At 35.3% G+C, this 26,999-nt stretch overlaps 1 protein-coding gene across 4 annotated transcripts in view; it reads left to right on the forward strand.

The window, feature by feature from the left end:
* Nucleotides 1-26,999, forward strand: part of ZNF148 (zinc finger protein 148) — a 131,338-nt gene that overhangs the window by 56,607 nt on the left and 47,732 nt on the right. For all 4 annotated transcript variants that reach the window (XM_036850084.1, XM_036850086.1, XM_036850087.1 and 1 more), the window contains one exon: nucleotides 19,677-19,802. In XM_036850084.1, the coding sequence (XP_036705979.1) occupies nucleotides 19,677-19,802 (126 nt within the window). The remainder of the gene's footprint in view (nucleotides 1-19,676; nucleotides 19,803-26,999) is intronic.

Below are 26,999 nucleotides of genomic sequence, written 5' to 3' on the forward strand. Positions count from 1 at the left end.
AAGTTTTCTTTCTAGTTTGTTGAGATTTTTTTAAACTATGAATAGATGTATAACTTCATCGATATTTTTTCTGCATCTGTTAGATGATTATGTGATTCCCCCCCATTTTTTAAAATATATTTATTTATTTTTGGCTGCGTTGGGTCTTCGTTGCTGCACGCGGGCTTTCTCTAGTTGCGCCAAGCGGGGGCTACTCTTCGTTGCAGTGTGTGGGCTTCTCCTTGTGGTGGCTTCTCTTGTTGCGGAGCATGGGCTCTAGAGCGCAGGCTCAGTAGTTGTGGCGCATGGGCTTAGTTCCTCCGCGGCATGTGGGATCTTCCCGGACCAGGGCTTGAACCCTTGTCACCTGCACTGGCAGGCGGATTCCCAACCACTGTGCCACCAGGGAAGTCCCTCCTCCCTTTTCTTAATATAGTGAATTTATTGATTGATTTTCAAATGTTAAATCAACCCTGCATTCCTGGGATAAACCACACTTGGTCATGATGTGTCATCTTTTTTATAAGTTGCTGGATTCAGTTTACTAATTTTTTTAAAAGAATTTTTATGTGTATGTTTATGAGGGATACTAGTTTTCTTGCAGTCTTTGTTTTAGGTATACTGGCCACATTTAAAATGGGGTAGGAAATAGTTCCTTCTCTATTTTCTGAAAGAGTTTGTGTAAGATTGGTATTATTTCTATCATACATATTTAGTAGACTTCACCAATAAAGCTAATCTTTGGCTGAGTTTTCTTTATGGGAAAGTTTTTACTTTCAAATATAATTTTTAAAACATGTAAGGCTACTCAGATTTTAAATTTTATTCTTGATTTAGTTTTGATAAATTACATTTTTCAAAGGATTTGTTCATTCTTTTATTTTTTAATTGAACAAAAATATGCATAATATTTTCTTAATTCTTTTATTGTCTAAAGGATTTGTAATAATTTCTTTTTTCACATTCCTGATAGTGCTAATTGTCTTTTTCTTGATTAATCTGGGTAGAGTTTTACTGGTCTCTTCAAAGATAAAGGTTTGGTTTTATTGAGCTCACTATTGTTCATTTGAACTTTCTTTCATCTTTACTCTCATTTATTTCTTTCCTTCTGCTTACTTTTTAATTTGCTCTTCTTTTTATTTTTAATTTGCTCTTCTTTTCATAGCTTCTTAAAGTAGAAGTTTAGATGACTGTTTTAGACCTTTCTTTGTATACATGTAGGTGTGTGTAACTACCATGACTCTCAGGATACAGAACATCATACCAAAGATCTTCCTGGTGCTACCCCTCTGTAGTCACACCTCTTCTTGTTACCCCCACCATTCCTAACCCCTGGCTATCCTACCCTAATCTGTTTTCCATCTCTAAAACTTTGTCATATTGAGAATATTATATCAGTGGAATCATATAGTATGTGACCTTTTGAGATTGACTTTTTTCACTTAATGCCCTTGAGAGCCATCTGAGTTGTTGTATATATCAATTCTTTGTTCTTTTTTATTATATAGTAGTATTCCATGGTATGGTTGTACCACAGTTTAAACATTCACTTATCGAGAGACATTTTAATTGTTTCCATGTTTTGGCTATTACAAATAAAGCTGCTGTGAACGTTCATGTGTAGGTTTTTGTGTGAACATAGGTGTACATATCTCCAGGATGAATACCCTATCATACCCCTGCCACTGGATATAATCACTCCTAACATTTTGGTGTATGTTCTTCAGTGCTTCTTTGATATGCCTAACATGCATAGGGTCATGTTGCTTTTTATCTGTTCTTTTCATTTACCAGCATGGTTTGAACTTTTCTCAACTCCTTACTCTTCTAATACTTCTTAAATACCTGCTTGATATTCCAAATTTTGGATTATCCATAATTGAGTCCTGTTACTCCTAATAGATGCTGATAAATTTGAGTCCCTTGTGCGAATGAATCAATGAAAAGTTGTCTCATACTCTATACCAAATGGCAGAATTTAGGATTTGTGTAACATTGCTTTATATAGTACATAACAGACATGAGACATTATATCCCTTACTTATTACTTATGCATTCCTGCTGATAAGGCATAGTGGTGAAGGGCAGGTCTTGGGATCATGAATATACAGTTTTGAGTTAAATAGAGGGCATTGATGTAGAAGAGTATGATGCAGGTCTCCCAGAAGGTGAAAACTTAAGCTACATGGCCTTTCATCCTTTCTAGATTGTGTACTAAAAGTCTTTTAAAAATAGATATTGAACATATAAGTGTTTTTTTTCCTTTTATTTGCTCATTCACTTGGAAGTCACAAAGAACTTTATTTCATATTAACTTTTTTTTGTTAATGCAAAACAAAAAGTTGAGTTTTGTGTTTTCTTAAACTGTTAATAACAGTTTAGGTTCTGTAGCCTATGTAAACACCCTATTGTTTTGTGACAGTTGAAGTAAAAGTTTTTCATTTGTGGAAACTGCTGGTTTTCAGAATTTATCTTGACCTTACTACTCTAAATCAATCACCCAGCTTCAACTCTGTGGCTCTACATTTTCAACAGCAGTCTGCAGTCTGCAGGCCAACCTTGTTTTTAAAATAATTTATTTTATTTATTTATTTTTGGCTGCGTCAGGTCTTTGTTGCTGTGCGCGGGCTTTCTCTAGTTTTGGCGAGTGGGGGCTACTCTGTTGCGGTGCGCGGGCTTCTCATTGCGGTGGCTTCTCTTGTTGTGGAGCACGGGCTCTAGGCGGAGGGGCTTCAGTAGTTGCGGCATTCGGGCGCAGTTGTTGTGGCTCGTGGGCTCTACAGTGCAGGCTCAGTAGTTGTGGCGCATGGGCTTAGTTGCTCCGCGGCATGTGGGATCTTCCTGGACCAGGGCTCAAACCCCTGTCCCCTGCATTGGCAGGTGGATTCTTAACCACAGCGCCACCAGGAAGTCCTGCAGAACTTTTGAATGTCTGTAGTTTGCTCATTAGAACTTTGTTTTCAAAGATGTTAGAAATTTGAATTAAAATGAGCTAAAACTAATATTTCAGTTCCTCAGTTGCATTAGCCACATTTCAAGTGCTCAGTAGCCACATGTGGTTAATGGCGTCTGTATTAGCGTAGATAAAGAATATTTCCATCATTGCTGGAAGCTTTATTGGATAGCACTGTGTTAGAAAGCTTCTCAACTCAAAAACTAAATTTATTTCAGAAATTTGAAAAAAAGTATTTGGCTTATCCTTTTAATTCTTATACCCATAGAAGAGGGATTGGGAACTTTATGGTCTGTATTTTTGCAGTTTGATGTCAAGTATGTTGAAGAGTAAAGGACATGTTTGTATTGACAAAATGGAGCAAACTGTCATTCGTAACGATATATGCCACATTTGTTTTCTAGAAGGCTATTGGATTGTACTTGAACGAAAGGATTTTATAAATTAGGAGCTATAAAAAATCATGTTCTAGTCATTTGATGATATAATAAAGTGTAAAGTATTTCAGGTATTTACAACTCCTGAAGAAATATACTTCAGTGCTCGTGTAGCTTTTTTATTTTAGTCATGAATTTCTGTGCTGTAAAACAGCATGAATAAAATTGTAGACCTCCTTTTATGCATTTAGTATTTATGATTATTTTGTTTAATGGTCTAGGAAACTCAAGACTTATTTAGCCCTTGCTTTAAGACCTCTCTTTCGTTTTTAGTTTTAAAATTGCCTTAAATCCTGTTATTAGTTTAAGGAGAATTGTATAGATATTTCCCCAAATACCTGTTGCTCCAGTCAGTAAAACTCCAATATGCTGTTGCTAGGAATTTGAGTATATGTCCTGTAATGAGTGACTTTTCCTCTCCTATTTAACAACAACAAAAATAATCATTTTATCCATGTCAGTGATTTTAAGATACTTAACTATTTTTGCCACATATTTTATACTGTTTTAGTTGCAGAATTGTATAACATTTATTGGTAACAAATGATCTTTCACAATCATCCTAGAAGGTGACAAGTCTGTGTGGCTCTATTTATTTGCTTAAATAGTCATTGGTAGGATATGTTTCTTCCTCTCTTTTTGGCTAACTCCCAACTTGTTATCCCTATGACATTGTATACTTTTTCAACAAAGTTATTTATTAGTTGTAGCCAGTTCTTATTACCATTGTATTTCTTTTAAAGTTCATTTGGGGGATTCAGAAGTAATTTTATGTTCCTTGCAGCTTGGGTCCTTGTCTTTTGAGGCGATTGCATTGGCTTTTATTGGGTCTGTATACTTAAAGAGGTACTCCCCCTGCCCGCATTCAAATGCTTTTTACTTCAGCATACTCTTCCACTATCATTTTCAGAAACACATTTATTAATTGAGCTCATTTTAAAGAAAATAGATGGTAATTTATATCAGCTCTCTAGGGTTTTTTATTTTTAAACAAGATTTTACTTGCTTGTATGGCTCTTAGAAAGTGTCCTATTTGATAGGAATCAATATTTTAGCAGAAAACATGGAGTGAGTAATCTTGCTTTATAGTTTTTCCTGGTGAGAGTCATATTATTGCTTATTGTTACTGATTTCAACTCACCTGGCAAGTCGATGAATCAAGGTATCTCCACTAGTAGGTTGTTTTAGAGAGCTAACCCAGAATGGTCTACTTTTCAGTATCCTCCAGTGCTCGTAAAGTTGTTGGACTCAATTTATCTTTTTCTTTTCCCCTTAGGTGGACATAAATTGTTAATAGAATATTTCTTTTTAGATTCTTTAATAACATAGCCAGTCTCCTAACACTTTTCATATAGTTCTGTCTGATCTTTGATGTCTAATTGCTTGGTTTGGAATTGTGAGATAGTGGTACTGAATGAGAGTTACACTCTTTCTTATATAAAGTAGTGCCCCAATTGGAAATCATTATAGACAAGGCTGTGATAGGGTTAGTCTAGCTAGATCAGTCTCAGAGATGTCTACTTGGGGTTTTTTCATAATTGTATGATGAAGTTTATTATAAAAGGACTACATAGTCCTTGTAAAAATTAAAATAGTATAGAAGAGAACAAAGAAAAAAGTAAAAGTTCCTTGTTTCCTGCTCTGATTCCAAAGAGATAACCACTAATACTGATATCCTGGAAATTTTAAATTTATAACAAACATACAGAATATATGTCTGTATTTATTTCTATATAATGTGTTTTGTAAATATATATCTTATGAAAATATACATTTTGTTCTATACAAATTAGATAACGTTATTTTTATATACTTTTGAAATTTGCATTATTCATTTAATAACATTTTTTAGAAATTTCCATGTTATTGCATATAAAGCTTGCTTATTTATTTTAATGAATGATTAAATGATGTGCCTTATTTTATTTAACCGCTCCCCTATTGATGGATATTTATGTTATTACTAGATTTGTTTGAATGAAATAATGATGAAAGGATCATGCTTATATATATAGATATCTATATATACCAGCATGTTTCTTGTATCTATCTATATGTCTACATATTTGTAAAGCTCTTTCTCTAGGTATATGTCTTTTTATACAGCATTCATACAGAAAAGTGCACAAATTGTAAGTCACGAATTTCCTCAGAAATGAACATACATGTGTAACCGATACTCACATTAAGACATTGAACATTATCAGTATCCCAGAGGCCCTCCCCTTCTTGTATCCCGTTTAGTCACAACCCTCCTCTAATTCCTAAAGACAACCCCTACCCAAACACTTTTATCATGGTCAGTTAGCTTTACCTGACTTTGAATTCAGTATAAATAGAATCATGTACTATCTACTCTGATGTCTGATTTCTTTGTTTTACATTTTTTATGAGATATGTCCATGTTATTGCATAGGTAGTTGTTTATTCTCATTTCTGTATAATTGTCAGTTGTGTGAATGTATCAGAATTTATTCATTCTAGTATATCTAATATAATAGCCGTCTTGTTTCAAGATGTTGGCTGTTCTGAAAAGTGCTCCTGCGAATAGTTTTTTTTTTTTTTTGGCCGTGCCAAGTGGCTTGCAGGATCTTAATTCCCCGACCAGGGATTGAACCCCAGGCCCTGGTGGTGAAAGCTCCGAGTCCTAACCACTGGACTGCCAGGGAATTCCCTGCTGTGAATATTCATGGATGTGTCTTTTGGTGCATGTGCACACTCATTTCTGTTGGTTTTATGCTTAGGATTGAGTTTGCTGGGTATGGATATGTTCAGCTATAGGAATTTCTGTCAGAAGTTTTTCTCAGTGGTTTTGCCAGTTTATACTAATTGCTCTGTATCCTTGGTATCTGTTAGGTTGCATTTCACTGATAACTAATGAAATTGAGTGCCTTTCATATTTACTGACAATTTGGTTGGATATTATTTTTTTGTAAGGTACATGTTCATCTTTTGCCCATTTTTCTTCTAGGTTGTTTCTTTCTCTTACAGATTTGTAATAGTTCTTTATATATTTGTTGAATATATATATCAGTTAACTTTTCCACTCTTCCACTCTGATTTGCCTTTTTACTCTTTTGATGAACAGAAGTCAGTGTTAATGAAGTTCAATTTATGTCTTTTCCTTTTGGTGTTTTGTGTGTCCTATTTAAGAATTCTTTGCCTGCCCCAAGGTGATGACGATATTTTCCTTTGTTAACTTCTAGAAACTTTGATTTTCCTTTTCCGTTTAGATTAACAATCCGTTTGGAATTGATTTTTGCTGATGATGTGAGATAGGGATCAAGATTTACTTGATGGCTTTTTCTTTTTCTCTTTTTTTTTTTTTTTTTCCCAACTCACCCATAGACATTTTTTCAGTTTCCCTTTGCTGGCTTAATGTTTCAATTCTTAGAATAACTTAATACATTAAGATAACAATGAATAGATTTTTCTTTGATTAATACTAGGGATTTGTACTAAGACTGGACTTAATGTCTTTTTAGGATTATAAAGTAACACGTTTGTTGAGAAAATGTAAAAATTTAAAAACTATAAAGAAGATAATAAAAATTGCTGTAATCTTACTACTCTAGGATAATCACTAACATTTTGTTGTTAGTATTTTAGTGTTTCCTTTTTTTGTTTGTTTTTCTGCATATGTTGTGTTTATGTAAAATGTGCTGCATATGTATTTGTGTTTGTGTAAAATTGTAAAAATATATTTATCAACATATTTATCATTTAACCTTAAACCATGAGCATCTCACTATGTCAATATTATTCAAAAGTAAGATTTCTAATTACTGTATGTCATATAGCTGTATTGTAATTTATCTCACTCTTTCTTTACTGGGTATTAGACTGTTCATACTTTATTTATGATCGTAAATAATATTGTGAAGTTACATGTAGGCATTGTTGTCATGTGAGATTATTTCTTTAGTATAGATTTTCTGAAGACTCTTGATGATATACTGGCCAATTTATAGTCCACAAATGTTGATCAATTTATTCTCCCTCTGGTAGTGTATGAGATTCCCAATTTAATGTCTTTTTAAATGACCTGGAGTAGGAAATGTGAAATATAATTTCCAGATTTGTATGTGATATTGAGAAAAAAGAAAAACAACTGCACTTGGTCTTGGGTTGGGAGTGGAGAAGAAAATGAAAAGATGTCTTTAGATGGGAGACTGGGATATAATACAGCATATTGAAAGGCACAGGGAAGAAAAGAAAGGCAGGGAGTTTGGAAGGAGGTTCTGATGTGAAAAAAGGTTTTATTTTTAGCAGTATTGAGTTTTAGATAATAGGATGTCTAAGTGGAGATGCTCTGTATAAATTGGTAATCTTCTATGTATCTAAGCAATTACGCATCTGCAATTGTGTAATAATAATTAATAACCATAGATATTTATTTAGAACTTGAAGGTTTTCAGGGTGCTTTTTATGTAATCTCATTTGATTGTCTGATGTGTATAAGCTGGATATTATTACTACCACTAATAAACAGATGAGGAAATGATTATGATAATCAGTAACATCAAAAAATCAACTATATATTGCTATGTACTATAGTTGATACTTTACATATATAATCTCTTTTAACTCTACAGAAATTCTGTGAAGAATATTCCCTCCATTTATAGGTGAAGAAAGTTCCAAATGATTAAATTTTAGTTGTTTAGCCTCACGCTGCTAGTATTACTCTTTGGGATTAGATTGTATTTCTTTTAACTCCCAACCTTTGCTTTTTAAAATTTTTCCATACTACTTATGGAAGCCAAGTTTACCCAATAATAATTGGAAGAGAAGGGATTGAAACTCAAGTCTTACGCTTCAATAAATATTGTTGACATTTTTCCACTTTGGTTTTTTTAAAATTATTTCCTTTCTCTTGAACCACTAGAAGTTCTTTCCACATTCTGGCAGCAACCTAACTATAGTTTATATAAGGGAAAATGAAATATGTTTGTGTAAAAATCATTTTAAATAAGTTTGATTAATTTAGATTTTTAAGAAGCAGTTATATTGGGTTGGCCAAAAGGTTCATTCGGTTTTTTTCCGTAAGATGGCTCTAGTAGCACTAAGTTGTCTTTAACTTCATTCGAAACAATTTTGTTTGATGGTATTGTGACAGCTGTCACATCAGTATGCATTTAAAAAAATATATCAAAATAGGTGAATTTTTGTGTAGCCATTTTAATATTGAAGATGGAAGAAGAAAAGCAACATTTTCAGTGTATTATGCTTTATTATTTCAAGAAAGGTAAAAACCCAACTGAAATGCAAATGGAGAAGGTGCTGTGACTGATTGAACGTGTCAAAAGTGGTTTGCGAAGTTTCCTGGAGATTTCTCCCTGGACGATGCTTCTCAGTCGGGTAGACCAGTTGAAGTCGACAGTGATCACATCAAGACATTAATTGAAAACAATCAGTGTTATACCACGAGAGAGATAGCCGACATACTCAATATATCCAAATTAAGCTTTGAAAATCATTTGCACCAGCTTGGCTATGTTAATCGCTTTGATATTTGGGTTCCACATAAGTTAAGTGAAAAAAACCTTCTTGACTGTATTTCCGCATGCGATTCTCTACTTTTTTTTGGAAGCATTTTTAAAAAATTAACTAATTTATTTTTGGCTGTGTTGGGTCTTTGTTGCTGCGGGTGGGCTTTCTCTAGTTGTGGTGAGCGGGGGCTACTCTTTGTTGTGGTACGCGGGCTTCTCATTGCAGTGTCTTCTCTTGTTGCAGAACACGGGCTCTAGGCGTGCAGGCTTCAGTAGTAGTGGCACGTGGGCTCAGTAGTTGTGGCTCTCGGGTTCTAGAGCACAGGCTCAGTAGTTGTCACGGGCCTAGTTGCTCCAAGGTGTGTGGAATCTTCCTCCAGGGATTGAACTCATGTCCCCTGCATTGGCAGGCGGATTCTTTTTTTTTTTTTTTTTAACATCTTTATTGGAGTATAATTGCTTTACAGTGGTGTGTTAGTTTCTGCTTTATAACAAAGTGGATCAGCTGTACATATGGCAGGCGGATTCTTAACCACTGCGCCACCAGGGAAGTCCCACGATTCTCTACTTAAACGTAATGAAAATGTTCCGTTTTAAAAACAAATTGTGATGAGCGATGAAAAGTGGGTACTGTACAATAATGTGGAATGGAAGAGATTGTGGGGCAAGCGAAATGAACTACCACCAACCACACCAAAGGCCGGTCTTCATCCAAAGAAGGTGAGGTTGTGTATATGATGGGATTGGAAGGGAGTCCTCTATTATGAGCTCCTTCCGGAAAACCAAGCGATTCATTCCAACAAATACTGCTCCCAGGTAGACCAACTGAAAGCAGCACTCATCGAAAAGCGTCCAGAATTAGTCAACAGAAAACGCATTATCTTCCATCAGGTTAATGCAAGACTGCATGTTTCTTTGATGACCAGGCAAAAACTGTTACAGCTTGGCTGGGAAGTTCTGATTCATCCGCCATATTCACCAGACATTGCACCTTCAGATTTTCATTTATTTCGGTCTTTACAAAGTTCTCTTAATGAGGGCTTCCCTGGTGGCGCAGTGGTTGAGAGTCTGCCTGCCAATGCAGGGGACACGGGTTCGAGCCCTGGTCTGGGAAGATCCCACATGCTGCAGAGCATCTGGGCCCTTGAGCCACAATTACTGAGCCTGTGCGTCTGGAGCCTGTGCTCCGCAACAAGAGAGACCGCGATAGTGAGAGGCCCGTGCACCGCGATGAAGAGTGGCCCCCGCTTGCCACAACTAGAGAAAGCCCTGGCACAGAAACGAAGACCCAACACAGACATAAATAAATAAATAAATAAAAATTCTCTTAATGGAAAAAATTTCAATTTCTTGGAAGACTGTAAAAGGCACCTGGAACAGTTCTTTGCTCAAAAAGATAAAAAGTTTTGGGAACATGGAATTATGAAGTTGCCTGAAAAATGGCAGAAGGTAGTGGAATAAAACAGTGAATACGTTGTTCAATAAAGTCCTTGGTGAAAATGAAAAATGTGTCTTTTATTTTCACTTAAAAACTGAAGGAACTTTTCGGCCAACCCAATAGTAATGGAAGTAACACCAGATTAAGAGATACAAAATAGTGGTTTAAGCCCTAGGGTTGAAATCCAGTAGCTTGGGTAAGACACTTACCTCTGTGAAGTTTTTTTTTTTTTTTTAAACATCTTTATTGAAGTATAATTGCTTCACAATGGTGTGTTAGTTTCTGCTTTATAACAAAGTGAATCAGCTACACATATACACACGTTCCCATATCTCCTCCCTCCTGCATCTCCCTCCCTCCCACCCTCCCCATCCCACCCCCCCAGGCGGGAGCTTGGTTTTCCGGAAGGAGCTCATAATAGAGGACTCCCTTCCAATCCCATCATATACACATCATATACAAAGCACTGAGCTGATCTCCCTGTGCTATGCGGCTGCTTCCCGCTAGCTATCTATTTTACATTTGGTAGTGTGTATATGTCCATGACACTCTCTCACCCTGTCACATCTCACCCCTCCCCCTCCCCATATCCTCAAGTCCATTCTTTAGTAGGTCTGTGTCTGTGAAGTTTTAATTTGTTTATTGGTAACATGAGGATAAAAAATAATTCACAGATTACAGTAAGTAGGATCTCTGTTGCTGGATTTGGAAGACTTGGGTGTAAATTTTTGTTTCCCTTAGACAAATAACCTTTCTTAGCCTTAGTTTTCTTATTTGTAAAATGGGATGAAAATGCTAACCTCACAGTCTTACTGTAGGATTAAATGCAATAGATTATACAGGATAGAGACCACGAGCACCCCGCTCCATCCCTGCATGCCCAACCATTGTATCCTTAGTACCTAGGACAGTGCCCGGCACATAGTAAATGTCAGATAAATCTTAGTTACTATGCTGAGGAGGAATCACAAATTTGTAGAACACCATATAAATGCTGGGTTTTTTTAAAATTGAAGAGTAGTTGATTTACAATGTTGTGTTAGTTTCTGGTTTAAAACAAAGTGATTCAGTTATACATATATATATATGTGTGTGTGTATAGATATGTACATATTCTTTTTCACATTCTTTTCTATATTCTTTTCCCTGTGCTATACAGTAGGATCTTGTTGTTTATTTTATATATAGTAGTTTGTATCTGCCAATCCAAAAGTCCTGATTTATCCCTCCTCCGCTCCCTTTCCCCTTTGGTAACCTTAAGTTTGTTTTCTATGTCTCTGAGTCTGTTTTGTAAATAAGTTCATTTGTGTCATATTTTAGATTCCACATATGAGTGATATCATATGATATTTGTCTTTCTCTTTCTGACTTACTTCACTTAGTATGATATTCTCTAGGTCCATCCATGTTGCTGCAAATGGCATTATTTTATTCTTTTTTTATGGCTGAGTAGTATTCCGTTGTGTATATGTACCACATCTTCTTCATCCATTCATCTGTCGATGGACATTTAGGTTGCTTCCATGTCTTGGCCATTGTACATAGTGCTGTTATGAACATTGGGGTGCGTATATTTTTTCGAATTATAGTTTTCTTCGGATATATGCCCAGGAGTGGGATTGCAGGATCATGTGGCAACTCTATTTTTAGTTTAGAAAAATTATAGAATAGTTTTTTAAAACTTATTATGAAATAATTTTAGATTTATGACAAAGTTGCAGAAGTAGTACCGAGTTCACATAAACTCATCACCCAGCTTCCTCTAATATCAAAGCTTATGCAACCATAGTACAGTTATCAAAACCAGGAACTTAATGTTGGTAAAATACTATTAAATAAACTACGACCTTAGTTGAATTTCATCTGTTTTTCCCCTAATATCCCTTTTCTGTTCCAGGATTCAGTTCAGGATTCCACGTTGTATTTAGTTGTATCTTCTTGAGTCTCCATCATTCCATGACAGTTGTTCAGTCTTTCCTTATCTTTTATGACCTTGATAGTTGATGAGTATTGGTTAGTTATTTGTAGAATGTCTCTTAATTTGCATCTGCCTGATGTTTTCTTTCTTTTTCTTTCTCTTTTTACATATTTATTTATTTATTTGGCTGTGCTGGGTCTTAGTTGCAGCATGCGGGATCTTCAGTTGTGGCATGTGAACTCTTAGTTGTGGCATGCAGGTCTAGTTCCCTGACCTGGAATCGAGCCCGGGCCCCCTGCATTGGGAGTGTGGAGTCTTAGGCACTGGACCACCAGGGAAGTCCCTGCCTGATGTTTTCTTATGATTAGATTGAAGCTTTCATTTTTCGACATATTCCACAGAAATGTTGTGCTCTTCTCAGTCTATCATATCAGGGAGTATAAAATGTGGAGATATGTCTTATTACAGGTGATATTACACTCTCAGTACTTTGTTAATGTCATATCTGCCAGTTTTTCCCTTAAAGTCACTTTTTTCTTCTTTGTGATTGGCAAATATCTTGTAGGAAATAGTTTGAATCTGCTTAAATATCCTATTTCTACTGAAGTTTTTTCCTACCTATTTAAGCATCCATTGGTGGATCCTGCCAGTTGTAGTTATTAATGTAGTGTTTACCTAAATGTGAATTTGTATTTTCCTCATTCCTTCTATATTTATGTTAATTGTAGCTGTCCCTTCTCTCCATTTAAAAAATTATTTCCATTTATATCAGAATGGATATTGCCTTATTCTTTGAGTTATAATCTGGTACTGTCATTTGTTTTTTTTCTCAAGTTGTTTCAGCTTTGCCTATTAGGAGCTGTTTCAGACAGACCTTTGTGTCCTTTTGACATGTACTCTAGTTTCTGGCACCACAAGGTGTTCCAAGGTCATCGTATAGTTTTCCTTGCCCAGCTTTGAAATCAGTTGCTTCTCCAAGGAGCTCCATTTCCTTTTGTTTGGATAATGGTATTTAGAAACTAAGTTTTGGATGCTAGGTGTGTTGGATTTCATTGCTTCTTAGTGATCTCAGCCAACAGAGCTAGGCAGTACGTGTGTGTCTACTAACTCACACATGCACACACGTCTATACTAATTTCTTTATGTTGGTTGGGCCCAGACACCTGTATTGAAAGAAATTGAATGGAGAAAAGGGAGGGAATGCAAAATATAGTTAAGATGTATCTAGCTCAGTGGTTCTCAAAATTTCTGGTCTTGGGGACCCCTTTATTCTTAAAAATATTGAGGACTCTTAACAGCTCTTGCTTCTGTTGGTTACATATATCGATATTTACCATTTTAGAAATTAAAACTGAGAAATTTAAAATTTTATTTATTAATTTATCAGTAACAAATCCCGTTACATGTTAACATATAGCATATTTTTAATGAAATATAACCCTGTTTATAAATAAAAAATTTTGTGAGAATTTGTTTTACAATTTTACAGATCTGTTTACTGTCTGGCTTATCTCATATTTGCGAATACATTTAGTCTCTGGTGACATTACATGTTAGCTAGCTTCTAGGAAATGCCACTATATACTCATAAGAGGAGAGTGAAAAAAAAAATAGGTATTATAATGAAAGTATTTTTGACCTCATGGAGCACCCCACTGGAAAAGGTGTCAGGGATCTTCAGAAGTCCCTGGACCAAACTTTGAGAGCCACTGATAGAGGTGTACTAAAACTCTTACAAAATAAAGGTACATATATAGTAGAAGGATGGATGCAGAAGAACTTGTGTGAGGAACAGCAAAGAACTTAAACCATGATGCTATAGAAGTTAAAAGAATAGAATTTCTGGGTAGGATGGGGGTGGTCAGCACTGTTTCAGGTAAGATAACTTGATTTGATCACTTCTTCCACTTCATCTTATATAGTTATCTAAATTGTAAGATGCTGATATAGCAACCAAAATGCAAATTTATAATGAGAAATATTATAGAGAAGTACACTAGAATGTTTGTTGTGAACTGTGGGTCCCTGAACCTTTTCAAAAGCAAAAGATAGTTATGGACTTTGTCAAACCCTGACAAACGTAGCTCCTTTCAGAAGTTTGCATGCAGTCGGGTCAGGCAGAAAGGGAGGGTTATGGTTCATGATTCACATAAAGGCCTGTCCATCAATGTGCTGCTTTTCTTCCCGGCCCTATTGTGTGGCTTGGTGAGCTTGGAATTAGAAATCTTCCTGTTGACTGGTTATATCTAACTGTTCTTTCCAAAACCATCCTGGAAATAAACACACACACGCATACACACAGAGATGTATTCTTGGTGTTAAATTTCTCTTTTTCTGGACTCCATGAATATTTCTAAATATTGCTACATTATTTAGGCAGTGTATTTGCAGTACAGTTAATTGTTTTATATCTTTCTTTTTACATTTAAACACTTGTAGTACTTGTGGTCACTTTGATTCAATTTGTTTCCTAGGCAGTATTTTGGAACAATTTCCTTCTAGCCATAGTTACACATTCTTCTTATATGACTACATACTGTTTTTACTCTCAGAATAACCATTTCTCTAAGTTTGGTGGCAGTTATTTTGCCTATATGCTTACTACAGATTATTCTTTTGAAAAGTTTGGCCATAAGAGGAAGGAAGTTGCTGGAAATATTTTGCCCCACAAGAATTTATAGGGTAAATTTAAGCGTGCTTTTCAGCAGAGAAGTAGTTGGTGAAGTAAGGGAGATTATTTTAGAGAGGCAGTGAAGCTGCAGAGCCTTAGAGATGGGTGGTAGTGGAATCAGTAGCACAGAGTATAGAGGAAAGCACAAGATGCTTTCTTTTTTCTTAAACAGGGGTGGGAAGATGAATGAGAATACCTAAAAGAGAAATTGAAAATTGAAAGGAACATATGGCTCCAGAAATGGGGAGATGGTAAGAACAGATACTTCTGCCAAGTGACCTAGGTCTTTTCTGTAAAGTAGATCGTGTAGAATCTTGAAAGCTGAGCTGGGGAGAGTATAATTGATATTATGGGCAACAAGGAGCTATTGTAGATTACCTCATTGGGGAAATGGCAAGAAAACAGTTTTATATTAATTTATTTGTGAAGGAATACATTGGTAGATGATAATGCCCTAAAGGATCAAGGTTGATAAGGTTAATTGGAATGAAATGCATATGGACGTAGGATATTGAGAATGAAGCGAAAGAAGAGTCCAAAATGATTGTAAGGGGTCACCTTGTTTGCGAGTTAGGGGTAGACCAAAATTTGCAAATGACATGAAATGTTCATCACATTATATGTCTGGCAACATTATTTAAGTATGTTTAAATTTGTTACATTGCTTAATAACAGTATTGAGTGTGGAAGAAAGTTGTTGGGAAGAGTAGCATGTTTGGAAGAAAAAAATTAAAGGGGGATAGATATAGTTGCAGTTATTTCAGATCTCATGAATTTCTCCATTTGGTTCCTGCCCTTATTCCCTGTATCATTCATTTAGATTGAGCCGAATATGTGCCATTTTATTAGTTTATTAGTGTTACTAGTTTTTTTTTTTTAAGGCATCAAAACTTCCCATCTGCATTTCAAGACCTTTGGAAAGGAGACCTTGTCATAGAATGTGTTCTCAGTATCTAGTATTTTGCTCTGTACATATTAGAATCTCAGTAAATTTAAAGCTTCCATTGTATTACTTTAGACTGACTGAATGTAGCATGTAACAGGTACTTAATAGCTGTTGAATGAATATGTGAGTGAAAGCTGTTATGAGAAATACAAAAGAAGACTATCTTATTTTCAGATACCAAGATAAGATACAGGTACATGAGATAGTAAAATATAAAAGACATGAAATAAGTCCTGAAAAAGAAGCAGTCATTCTGGATGCTGGGCGTGATTTACTAGTGATTAGAATCAAGGGAAAGATTTTTTCAATATAGAGAGGCCTCTTTATGTTTAAAGTTGGGAGAATAAAGAGACAGTGATAAAAAATGAGGAATACCTCAGTATCATTAAGAGATATATATTAGAACTAGCAAGAATGAACCAGCTTGGGCAGTGGCAAGGGGTGAGGAAGCATGGGCTCTGCCTCTTGATAGGATGTTGGGGAAGAAGTAAGATGAATATACAAGGTAGATAGGACATGGGAGTCATGCCTGATGGCTTCCCCAGTCTCAAAGTGGAGATCCAGAGGGAGCTTTGATCAGCAGGGGTCTTACAGCTTCAGGTGGAGAAGCGTCTGGGTTTAGTCAAATCTTATGAGAGAAGTATGAGTAGGGTGATTGACAGTATTGATGCTATTTCTGGTTTGGTAGTGAGAAAAGCATTGAAATTCAGGCTCTCAAATGTAGGCAGGAGGTTGTACATGGGACTAGGTGAAATGGTAAAGATTAAGCTATGGGGAAGAAACCAGAGGTTTTTCTTGGTTTTGTTTTTTAATCTGACATACTTCCTAGCCTATTGATTTTCTTGATGTTCCAATGAATGTGTTTCAAAAATCCAGCAAACCTGTCTTTTTAACTATCACACATCTGCAGATGCCTGCTTTGATTAATTATACTTTGGTTTATTTTAGGTGAAAAGTAACACTGAGTACTTGATTTTCTTTTAAAGATAGTTCTCAAGGAAATAGTAGGGAACTTATAGATGAGTTGTTGTCTCTTTTATCATGCTTAAGCAGTTTACATGTTTTTATAGATTATTGTAGTCTTTCTTGGGCCAAAGAAGATTCATTTTCCCAGACTTTTTGCACCTCATTCTTTCTAGTTGCCTTGTCATTTTCATACCCATCTCTTTATGTTTATGGATTTACCAACATCCTTTCTAAGCACCTTAGGCTGGACCATATACTTTAGTGTGTGGTTGTGTTATATGTAGAGATTACTTTATTCCATTTATGAGTGATAAGCCTGTTGGACTATTCTAAAAATGTAACTTGCTATGTGCCTATTGGTATTCACAATGCTTTGATTCATTGATACCTCTAGGATTTGGTCTGTGCTTTCATAATGTTAAAAATGTACCTTATATTTGTCAATGCTAGTACCAATATGATCACTTTCCATATATGTGAAAATAGGTAAAAGGTTCAGATATATAAATTAATGTTTTTCACTGTTTGCACATAAAGGTTCTTTGTTTGTGAATAGCTGCTTATTGAAGAACTTATTTGTGAATCTGTCTTACACTCTGCTCGACACTTTTGCTGAAAAAAAGTTCGTCTCTTATTTTTTTTTAATTAATTAGTTAATTTATGGCTGCATTGGGTCTTCGTTGCTGTGCGCAGGCTCCCTCTAGTTGTGGCGAGCAAGGGCTACTTTTTGTTGCGGTGCACGGGCTTCTCATTGTGGTGGCTTCTCTTGTTGCGGAGCACGGGCTTTAGGCGCACGGGCTTCAGTAGTTGTGACACGTGGGTTCAGTAGCTGTGGCTCGCTGGCTCTGAGCGCAGGCTCAGCAGTTGTGGCGCACAGGCTTAGTTGCTCCGTGGCATGTGGGATCTTCCCGGACCAGGGCTCAAACCCGTGTCCCCTGCGTTGGCAGGCGGGTTCTTAACCACTGTGCCACCAAGGAAGTCCCCGTCTCCTTCTTACTGCTGCATGCTATATTTTCATGGTTTCTTTGTAATTTATAAGTTGACAAATGTTGGAACTACTTTTTGCTGCAACATAAGACAGAGCAGTTCAGCAGCTGCTTAGTCTGTTGTCATTTCTCCTTGTCTCATACCCAGCTTCAATAGTTGTATTTCAGTAAACATCACTTCAAAGATGGTAACATGTGTGTATTCCAAAGCCTTGTTGGAGGTGACCTTACCATTCTATTTTATGTTTCAAATAATTACACCAAAAGAAGCCATAAGAATGGTCATTAGTACGATTCTCTAACCTGATAGAAAGAATTATTAGCTAAATAATCATTTACAGTCATGTTTTTATGCCTAGGTTCTCCTTGATTTGCAATTCTCACGCCCCCCACATTTCAGGAATTTTTGAAAACTTCCAGTTCTTTATTTGGTTAGTTTGAAATTCCTGGCTTATGTTGTATTTCTCTCATGAACCCCTCTGCACAGCTCTGTCTTCCAGCTTTACACTATGAGTATGTAAGATGTTTATAACCTTTTGCACCCCCTTTTTAAGTGTATTTTTTGAAAATTTAGCCATTAGCACATTGTGTTTCCTGGACTATTAAGATTTTTTTGAAAGCTTATAAACAACAGAAATTTATTTCTCACTGTTCTGGAGGCTGGAAGTCTGTGATCAGGGTGCAAGTATGTTCGGGTGAGGGTCCCCTTCCAGGGTGCAGACTTCTCGTTGTGTCCTCACATGATCGAAGAGTCAGGGATTTTTAATGTATTTCAGAGCTTGTTGAGTTGAAAGTTTCTTAGTTTTAAGATACTTGCGTTTTCATTTCAAGGATAGGTTGAAAATGTAGCACAGCAGGATGACTGTGCACCATCAATTCTGATGAGAATTGATGCTACCAGTAGTGATCATAGAACCTCCATATATTTTTTAAATTTAAAAATTTTTTTTATTTTTGGTTGTGTCAGGTCTTAGTTGCTGCTCATGGGCTCCTTAGTTGCGACATGTGTGCTCCTTAGTTGTGGCATGCGAACTCTTAGTTGCGACATGCATGTGGGATCTAGTTCCCTGACCAGGGATTGAACCCACGTCCTTTGCATTGGGAGACGGATTCTTAACCACTGTGCCACCAGGGAAGTCCCCATATTATTTTTTAGGACACGCAACTCTTCACATCTGTGAGAACTGAGATCTAAAGATGAGATAACATTGTTGACATCTTAACATTTCTTGTTATCATGTAGCTAGAATTGTGTCTTGTATATAGCAGGGGCCTAAAACTATATGCAGTTCTATAAACACACATTTGGTGATGGTTTGTTGTAGAGGCCAGGAAAATACTGGTTAAGATATTGCCAAAAACATTGAACTTAAAGATAATTAGATTTCATTGTTAGTTTATCATTCCTTTTTTGATGAGATTACCTTTTAGAATTTTGTGTTGTTTTTGTGATGTTTTGTAAATTGAGAGAAACCCATCATGGAAGTCTGAATACCCCTTTTATCCCCCAGTATTTTATTGATTTTGGAATTTAATCTTTTTTTGTGTCTTTAACTTTAACATCAGTTTCCTTAAATGTGGGAGTGGAATTGTGTCCTCACTTCTCCTTTATTCTGCTAGGTCTTATTATCTTTTCCCAGGACGTTTTAGTCTTTTTCTTTCCAGATAAATTTTTGTAAAATCCTAGTTTATTCCCTCAATTTATATACTGTTGATTCTTATATATCAATTACATATTAATGAATTCTTCAACACACCTTTTACTTGCACACACAAATAATCATTTTGGGAGCACCTGTAGGTAGGTTTAGCAGAGGATTAAGCATGCAATGGCTTTTTGTCACAATAGACTTCTTGTTTATTTCTAAAATTGGCTTTTTTTTTTAACAGATAAGTGTAAAGCAGGAAATTACTTTTACTGATGTATCTGAGCAACTGATGAGAGACAAAAAACAAATCAGAGAGCCAGTAGACTTACAGAAAAAGAAGAAACGGAAACAACGTTCTCCTGCAAAAGTAAGAGAATATTTTAAGGTGGTGGTTCCTAACATATTACTCCCATACAATTGCTTGATCTTATTGGCAGGAATCTGGCTGGACCATAGGCAACATAAAAGTCTCATGTGGCTTAGTAAAGTTGGAATGTTGCATCAGCTTCACCACGAGAAAGGAAGGGATGCTTGCCTGAATGGAGGTGGGGGGCCACTGCTTTAAATTTTTCCACTTCCCTTTCACCTTGTTTTTTTTTTTGAAAACAAACTTTTCTTACCCCATGTCTCTCTTTTCTTTAAAAACTAACAGATGGTATGCAGTTCCCTTGCTTCTCATTCATATTAGTTTTACTTATTTTAATATATGGTTTCAGGAAAATTCAGTATTGATTACTCATTAGGAAAAGGTTGTGTGATAACTGTGCTAGAATAGAATGTAAGCTGCACGAGGGCAGGGACTAATTTTATTCACAGCTATATCCCAAGAGCCTGGAATAGTAGGCCTAAGGGACTCTCAATAAATACTGTGGGTGAATGAATGGATTAATAAATAAACAAGTGACCCATAAATACTATTAGGAATTGCCTGCCTTTTTTCCTTTTTAGTACAGTAGTAGTTGACTATATGTAGCATTTTGGTATTCTGGGGAAGTCTCTGAACTCTGTATAGTATAATTTATTTCTTTATAGTTATTTTTCATCTTTTGTTTTCTTCCCTTGTATAGTGAAGAAGGCTTTTTTAAAAAGATTTTATAACATGACCTTTTTATTTTGAGGGCTGCTTGTTTTTGTATTTGTGATTTAAATCATAATCATCATCATTATTTGTATATTTTGTATACTTTGGGTGTGCTGAACCCAGTTTGTACTGGCTTGCCAGAGCTGATTGCTGAGTTTTCAGGAATTTTGCAAGCTGGTGCTAAAACCATTGGTAACTTGAAATTAGGCATGGTGAGAATATTTACACCATGGAAGTCAGCAACGCAGCCCACTGACTCCTTAAACTGTTGCTAAACATTTACCAACATACCACTGCTTTTGGGATGTATAAGCATGGCTACTGTTTGAAAAATATAGAGACTAAAATAGCCCATAGTTACATTTCCTAGAGATGAATACCTTAATTTTCTGCCATATTCCCTTTCTGTTTTCAAATTTGTGTAGATTGTCTGAATTTCCTGGTTTGTAACTTAAAGAGTATGTAAGCTATTTTTAAAGTTATTAAAGATTTTTATAAAGATTTTATTACCTGCATAATGAATGTATTATTTTTTGATATATCACATTATATTCAGTGATTGCTCTGTTGTTGGAAAGGTGTTTTCTCTTTGCCTTCATTTTAAATCATGCTGCTCTTGAAATATTTGTGTATGGATCTTCGTGTACTACTAAATCAAAGGGCGTGAACTTTTAAAAAGGTTTCTTTAAAAATAAATGAGTACATAAGCAAGCAAGCAAGCAAAATAAGTAAAGTTTCCTGATAATGTTACTCCTTCCAGAAATGTTGTATCAGTTACATTGCTACCTGCAGTAGACCGAAGGTGTGTCTGTCCATACTCTCACCAGCCTTGAGTATGAAACTTTGTTTTTTTTGTAGCTTAAGATGGGTGTCTCATTATAGTTTAAATTTTAATTTCTTTGGTTATTGGTCATACTAAAACTTGTGTTTTTTTCCCATAATTATTGACATTTTATATTTCATGTTTTGTGCAATCCCTTTATCCCCCCTTCCTTTCTTCCCTTTCTTTTCTTGGGGTTAATGTTTTTCTCAGTGATATATGATACTTTTAAAATTTTACATTAATGAATACATCAAGTTCTTTGAGGAAAAAATTAATTTCTAAAATTGAGATAGTGATTATGTTACTTTGGGTTCATTGCTGATCTATGGGGAATCTATTTCAAGTCTTTAAAAATAACATAATATATGTATCAAGTCTTTAAAAATAACATAATATATGTAAGTTGTACATTTTCCTTGATGTTTTATTGCCATGTTTTTGAGTATAATTCTGAAATTCTGACTAAAACTCAGATTATTATCTGCTAGTAGGGTGTTATTTGGAATCTTTATATGTTCTAGGTAGTACAGATCAGATTTTTAGAGTTTAAGCCATTTTTGCTTATCTAATTTGAGATAAACTCATTTATAATGCATTATCAAAATATTTCTAAGGACATTATTTAAATATTTATATATATATCTATGTAGTTGCTAGATGAAAGATTTGGCCTATTCTGAGTATACTGTTTATAAGAAAATGTTTTGGGCAGTCTTTTTAGAGCATTCTTAGGAGGCTGAAATGACTGGAAATAATATATGGCAGACATGGATGTGAGAATAACAAAAACAGTTATTTTTAGATTGTCCTGACCTGTTACATGTAATAGGACAGAGAATGGTTGTGGTCTGTTTTTAACACTGGTCTTGCAGTGTCCAGATGAGTGGTTTTGTGTCTGGAGTCTCAGAACTTTGAACATGTGTTTAAACATTCACGCTTTTGATTTTTCATTAAAGTAACTCTCCCCTTTCTGTATGAAGAGAAAGAAAACCTTATCTCATGTTTATAAATCAATGTGTTGCTTGTTTTAAATTCCTTAAAAACAGCTTTAAGTTTCTCAAATAATTGTAATGTGTTATGCTTAGAGGACTCCACTCTCTGCCAACACTTTTCCCAAATCTTGGATTTTGCCATTACTAATATTTGAGTATATGTTACCATTGTGTCATGTTAGATTGGGGATCCGTACAGGAAGTATCACTGAAGTTATCTTATGGACTTTTAGTAAAAATATTAGAGCTTACACATCCATGTAGACCTGGCTCCCTTCCAACTAAGCTTTGTGGTGAGAAATACTGTAATGTTATGTCATTTTTAGCTGCCATGAATTTTAAGCAGTAGTTGCTTCCTGAGCCTTTATCATATGGCAAAGCTTAGTCATCCTAAGGTAGATTTGATACTTGAAAATTGCCAAAATACGTTTGGCAGCATGTCTGAAGAAGAGGGTAATCAAGCTAGGGAATGTTATCTTGATCAAGTTATTTGATACTGTCATGGAATAAGTTGTTTTATGAAAGCAGATTTTCTATATAATAAAAACTTGTCCCTTTTAAATGTTTAAATTTAATTTTATTTTAACCACTTTGTTGGAAATCTTTAATATGTTGTTTTCTTTTAAAACATAGTGCATTTGAACATAATTCAGCTTTTAATGCTCTGGGGTTGATGTTGTAAACATTAAAAAAAAAAATCATACGTTTCATAGTGAAGCCCTCTGGGAAGACTGAGATGTTAGGGCTTTTTTCCCCTCATCCTGAAAACTCCTGACTGCTACACTTTAAGAGTTTTTTGACTGCTTATAATTGCTTCACTGTCTCATTCCTTAATGATATACTATTCATTTTTACATTGCTATACCTATGTGGCCACTTAACATTACCTTCCATTGCCCCTTTGACTCTTTGTTTGTTTTGTTGTGGATTAGGACTACAGAGAACTAAAGTTATTAGAAATGTATGAAAAGTTTTAGTAGACTTAATTCAGTCTCAGTGCATTCGTGTTGGTGGTTCTCATGGCTCTGCATTAGATCACCCAGAGGACTTTTCCAGTTATAAATACGCAGGCCCCATCCCCGGAGATTCTAATTCAGGGGATTTCCATTTATACTAAAAGAGTCCAGGGTGATTGTGATTTACGTGTTGTTTTTTTTTTTTTAAAGATCACCTAGTCTTTTTTTGTTGAATTTATTGTCCTGACTTTAATGTCATGTCCCTGCAGTACTTGGCAAGGTCAATTTTCACCCTATTTTTATTGTTCTTTGCAAAATCTCACATAAAATAGTCTACCCTTCCACCATATTTAACACTATTGTAAGAAATGAAATTGCTTTCCTACTATTCTGGTTCATTCTCTTTTAATATTCTTTACATACTAAAAAGGTTGCTCTCAGCTTTTCTTGTTTTCCAAACTTGATAGTAATAATAACTATTTTTATAGTGCTCTTACACACACTAGTATGTGCCAGGCGCTGTTCTAAACACTTGATATCATTAACTCATTTAATCCTCACAACAACTCTGAGTACTGTTTTTTGGTTTTTTTTTTAAATTTTATTTTATTTATTTTTTTATACAGCAGGTCCTTATTAGTCATCAGTTTTATACACATCAGTGTATACATGTCAATCCCAATCGCCCAATTCAGCACACCACCCCCCCACCCACCCCCCTGCCGCTTTCCCCCTTTGGTGTCCATACGTTTGTTCTCTACTTCTGTGTCTCTTATTTCTGCCCTGCAAACCGGTTCATCTGTACCATTTTTCTAGGTTCCACGTGTATGCATTAATATACGATATTTGTTTTTCTCTTTCTGACTTACTTCACTCTGTATGACAGTCTCGATCCATCCACGTCTCTACAAATGACCCAATTTCGTTCCTTTTTATGGCTGAGTAATATTCCATTGTATATACATACCACATCTTCTTTATCCATTTGTCTGTCGATGGGCACTTAGGTTGCGTCCATGACCTGGCTATTGTAAATAGTGCTGCAGTGAACATTAGGGTGCATGTGTCTTTTTGAATTATGGTTTTCTCAGGGTATATGCCCAGTAGTGGGATTGCTGGGTCATATGGTAATTCTATTTTTGGTTCTTTAAGGAACCTCCATACTGTTCTCCATAGTGGCTGTATCAATTTACATTCCCACCAACAGTGCAAGAGGGTTCCCTTTTCTCCACACCCTCTCCAGCATATGATGTTTGTAGATTTTCTGATGATGCCCATTCTAACTGGTGTGAAGTGATACCTCATTGTAGTTTTGATTTGCATTTCTCTAATAATTAGTGATGTTGAGCAGCTTTTCATGTGCTTCTTGGCCATCTATGTCTTCTTTGGAGAAATGTCTATTTAGGTCTTCTGCCCATTTTTGGATTGGGTTTTTTTTTTAATATTGAGCTGCATGAGCTGTTTATATATTTTGGAGATTAATCCTTTGTCCATTGATTCATTTGAAAATATTTTCTCCCATTCTGAGGGTTGTCTTTCCGTCTTGTTTGTAGTTTCCTTTGCTTTGCAAAAGCTTTTTTAAGTTTCATTAGGTCCCATTTGTTTATTTTTGTTTTCATTTCCATTACTCTAGGAGGTGGATCGAAAAAGATCTTGCTGTGATTTATGTCAAAGAGTGTTCTTCCTATGTTTTCCTCTAAGTTTTATAGTGCCTGGTCTTACATTTAGGTCTCTAATCCATTTTGAGTTTATTTGTGTGTATGGTGTTTGGGAGTGTTCTAATTTCATTCTTTTACATGTAGCTGTCCAGTTTTCCCAGCACCACTTTTTTTTTTTTTTGGCTGCATTGGGGCTTGAGAATCTCAAGTCTTAATAGTAAAAGTTTCTGGATAAATGAGGTATTACCACCCAACTTTGCTATTATGTGAATTAGGTGATAATGTTTTCCACCACAGAAACGTTTTATGAGGATTGTTGAGTTAACATTGATGAACTCTAAGAATCCTTTTCAGTAAAATATAACAATATTATCTTAATCCAGTATTATATATACTTTATAGGTCTTTTCAAACTCTTCAGTAATAGAATGAGATAGAGCAGAGTGCTTTTTGATTACCTTATTCTGAAATGTATCTCCTTTTTCATTCTCTCAGCAAATAATTTGAGTGCCTGTTATGTGCCAGGATCTCTTATCAGGTACTGAAGAAAGGAACTGGGTTTTTTGTTATAACACTGTAGGTGGTCTGAGTAGAAATTGATTTTTCAGAGTTATGCTGAACTCAGGAAGGAAGAGCCTATTCTACAAATCAAATAGATTATGAATTATATAGAGAATCCATTCCCAGCAATTTATTATACACCACCGGTTCCCAGAAAAGATTAGTGATTTTAGAATCAAAAAGATTCTAAATTGAGTGATTTAAAATGAGGAAAACTTAATTGAAAGAAGGAGAGAAATAGATATACTAGCTATTTGTCAAGCTTTCTCCTACATGTTAGTTTGATTGTGGGAGGAGCAGCTTTACGGTAAATAACTGATTGTAAGACTGGGGATGGAAATACGGAGTAGTACTTAAGAGAAAAATAAAGAAGAAAATTAGTTAAAAAAAAAAGTATTAGTATTTTATTTATCTAATTTCTGCAGGGAATTATGTATTCTGGGTAAATAATTTTTCCACAAAACCAAACCCTAATTTTAAAAAATGTTTGGATGTAAATCTTTCTTTTAAAAAATTCACATACTTCTTTGCCTGATATTTAGGAAATATGAGAGAAATAACCTTTTCTAAGGCTCAGGGTCATTCTCCTGAACATCAGTTATTGATATCATGTTATATATACCATGCTTATAGTATAGTGAATTTCATGTTCTAGCACTGGCAAAAGCTTGCCATTTAGAAATGAAATTTGTTAATAAGTAAAATCAAATGCTGAGAGACAGTAAAAATCATGGAGAATGAAAGAAAGTGACAATGTGAGGGTGGGATATTAACGGTAAGTAGGATGGATGGTCAAGATGTTTAGGTGGTTATTGCTATGGGCTACTTTGTGATTTTGTTGTATGTGTTTGGGCTTGCACTGTTCTTCCATTTCTGGTTGGATTTGGAGAGTAAAGGGAATTTTAGATCTCACTCCCCACCCTCAGTTGCAGTAAAGCAGCTCATAATAGGTGAGAATTTTAAACTGTCTCCTCCAAATTGTTTTTGGGGTTTTGGTGGTTTAGAAATTGATTTAGATTGATTTAAGAATGTATGATAAAACTTATCATTAGTTTAAAACATGCTTTAACAATTTCAGTAGTACATACTATACATAGAATGGGGAAAATCACATCTGCCTTTTAAGAAAATAAAACTTTCTCACTGAGGGGTGTCAGGTTTCAGTTATTTGGTGGCAGTGACCCTTGAGGAGTCAAAAATCTCTGAATTGAATAGGCAGAGGTTAGTGCTTCGTTGGATGAAAATTGGTATATTATTTAACATAGGCATTGCTATGTATATAGATAGCTAGCTGGGAACAGATTTGTCTCAGAACAAAAAATGTATCTGCTAATGGACCGTGAGGTTAAGAAAGCAGATTAATTGAGGAGTTCCATTTGGTATTGAAATACTCTACTGAAAAATTCTGTTTTAAACTTATGAAACAGTTAAGAAAAAAAATCAAGTGTGCTGAGTATTGTTTAGACTATTACTAATTTCTTTACTCTTGATGA

This window comes from Balaenoptera musculus, chromosome 4 (genome assembly GCF_009873245.2).
Source record: "Balaenoptera musculus isolate JJ_BM4_2016_0621 chromosome 4, mBalMus1.pri.v3, whole genome shotgun sequence".
Classification (NCBI taxonomy): domain Eukaryota; kingdom Metazoa; phylum Chordata; class Mammalia; order Artiodactyla; family Balaenopteridae; genus Balaenoptera; species Balaenoptera musculus.